Source organism: Malus sylvestris, chromosome 7, assembly GCF_916048215.2.
Source record: "Malus sylvestris chromosome 7, drMalSylv7.2, whole genome shotgun sequence".
Taxonomy (NCBI): Eukaryota; Viridiplantae; Streptophyta; class Magnoliopsida; order Rosales; family Rosaceae; genus Malus; species Malus sylvestris.
The window spans coordinates 34,772,613-34,774,931 of NC_062266.1; the positions used below are offsets into that span (position 1 = coordinate 34,772,613).

The 2,319-nt window shown below is 40.4% G+C and overlaps 1 protein-coding gene across 1 annotated transcript; it reads right to left on the reverse strand.

Moving 5' to 3' along the window:
* Nucleotides 1-221: 221 nt before the first annotated feature.
* LOC126630027 (caffeic acid 3-O-methyltransferase-like) lies at nucleotides 222-2,094 on the reverse strand. The gene is made up of 2 exons (XM_050300205.1): nucleotides 1,788-2,094; nucleotides 222-470 (listed from the first exon to the last, which is right to left on the reverse strand). Exons 1-2 carry the CDS (start codon nucleotides 2,038-2,040, stop codon nucleotides 382-384), a joined length of 342 nt encoding a protein of 113 aa, XP_050156162.1. The 5' UTR covers nucleotides 2,041-2,094; the 3' UTR covers nucleotides 222-381.
* Nucleotides 2,095-2,319: the final 225 nt, after the last annotated feature.

A 2,319-nucleotide genomic window follows, 5' to 3' on the forward strand; every position in this document is an offset into this window, starting at 1 on the left:
TCAATGACATTGGTCTACAAAGCGGAGCACATGACGCGGAAGCCATGGAATCCAGATCCCTTAGCCAGGGCCTCAAACTCCTTCTCCGTCCTCTCTTTTCCGCCGGGGTTGTGAGCTAACATGATCATGTCGACATGGTTAGCTAGCTTGGTGGCAAGGCTGCTGTTTGGAGATACCGGAATAATGATGTCAACAAGAATCACTTTCCCATTGTCGGGGAGCGTAGCATAGCAGTTCTTCAAAAGTTTCAAGCAATGCTCTTCACTCTAATTGTGACATATATACTATAAGATTGCATACAAGATTTGATATTAGTTCCAAATACATTAAGCAACTAAGCTTAAGAAATTGTTATTAGCACTATAAAATAGTCATTGACTCTCATTTGGATAAATAATAACTCACCTTCATGAAAATTGCATCTCCCTTTGGAACACTTACAAACATGTCTCCTCCAACATGCTCCACACCTATATCCACATTCATAGACCTCATATTCATAGGGAAAAATGATAAATGGTACAAATTAAACATGTTTGTTTTTATATAAGCAATATTAGAGGAAGAGGAATCGAACTTGAGAGAGATCAAGTGTAAAGGTGAATGCTTTTAGTAACTATTGACACTGGAAATTACAATGTCTACTTGGTGCGCATGTCGAGTGATTATGAGCTAACTACGTTATTCTTATGAATGTGGGTGTGCCAATTCGAATTCGTAACCGAACTTGGTCAGACGAGTAGAATCGATGTGGTGGTAGTGGCGAATGCACTGCTAACTTCTACACGTGAGCGATTTGGGCAGAGGAAGGAACACGTCTCTGCCTTGGATTCTAGAACCTAAAGACAAGTTTACTAGATCACTGCGAGGTTATATAACTGGTTTGGCTTTCACTGTACCGAACAAATGGTAATTAGGTAACACCTCATTTTGCTGAGGAGCTAATGAGATGACCTATTTAGGCGAAAGAATTGCAAAAACTCTTCACCCGCCGAGACTTGAATAGATAACCTACCAACCAACAACAATGTTGTTCACTTGTCCGAATTGAAGGTGCTCCTAAATTGTCTGGTTCTATTGCTCTACTGCTGTTAATCCATCTGAAGATGTCACTAGTTGTCAACAGTGTTGTTCAGCTGTACTAACTAAAGATGTAATGATTGGAGGGTTAGGACAATTAGTGTTCTTCTTAGGGGTGTGAAAAGGGTTTCGCACAGAGCTAGGGTTTTAGCATAGAGCGTTTGAGTTATTTGTTAAGTTGAAGGAGCTTTCAATGTTGAAAAGCCTCTTCTATTTATACGCGAGGCTTTCATAATAAACAAGCATGCCGAGGCAGAGTCCTAATGGGATTGTGTTTGCTCGATATTTGCTTGAATATTCCCTTTATGCCTACTTAGCCAAAAATTCATCTCTATTTAGTCTCAGCCTCTCTGACTCTCATCAGGACTCTGAACCTAGTCCCATGATGAGATTCATTCATCTTTATCTGGTCCCGTAGGCATTCGAATCCTTGGGCTAATTCATATTTATCCATAATTTATACTAATCCTTGCAATTTCAGTTTGTGTAGAGCTTGACCAAATCACCCTTATACTTAACCTTTTCATAGTCCTACCTCTATGAAGACTCGGTCGAACGAATCCTGCTCGTGGCCTAAAATCCCACTAGCTTGAAAGATTTTACTAGGCTAAGAACCATGGTCCTTGGGTCAACTCATCTCGGCTTAAGTTGTTATTTGGGCCCAAATAGTAATTAACTATAAACATTATCAGAAACGAAGAACATACCAGGATATTGGGGAGCATCTTTGATGACATGAGGCAAGTCAAAGTTAATGCCCTTAATCGAGGGGTACTTAGAGACAATCATGTGAGTAACACTGCCGGTGCCACCACCAACATCAACGACAGATGTGAGGCCCTCAAAGCCCTTATAGGTCACAAGAAGTTTCTTCATGGCAATGATAGAGTGGTCAGCCATTGCCCTGTTAAAGACCTTGTTGAATCTAGGGTCAGTGCCATGATACTCAAAATTAGTCATTCCATAAGCCCTGTTGAATGCAATTCCTCATTCAAGAACAAGATCTTTCAAGTGGTACCTGCACAAGCCCAAAACAAGCATACATATCACAAATACTGCTCTCTTATGGAAACTATAAACAAAAATAAGCTAATAACTAATTTTCCAACACCTTCCATCAAACTCATGGCGGTACACGTTATGAGTTTGCCAACAAGTAGATGCGGATGCAAGACTCCAAATTCTAGTGCTAGTGTCAATGCCAATTCCAATGCCAATATCAGTGCTAATGCCAATACC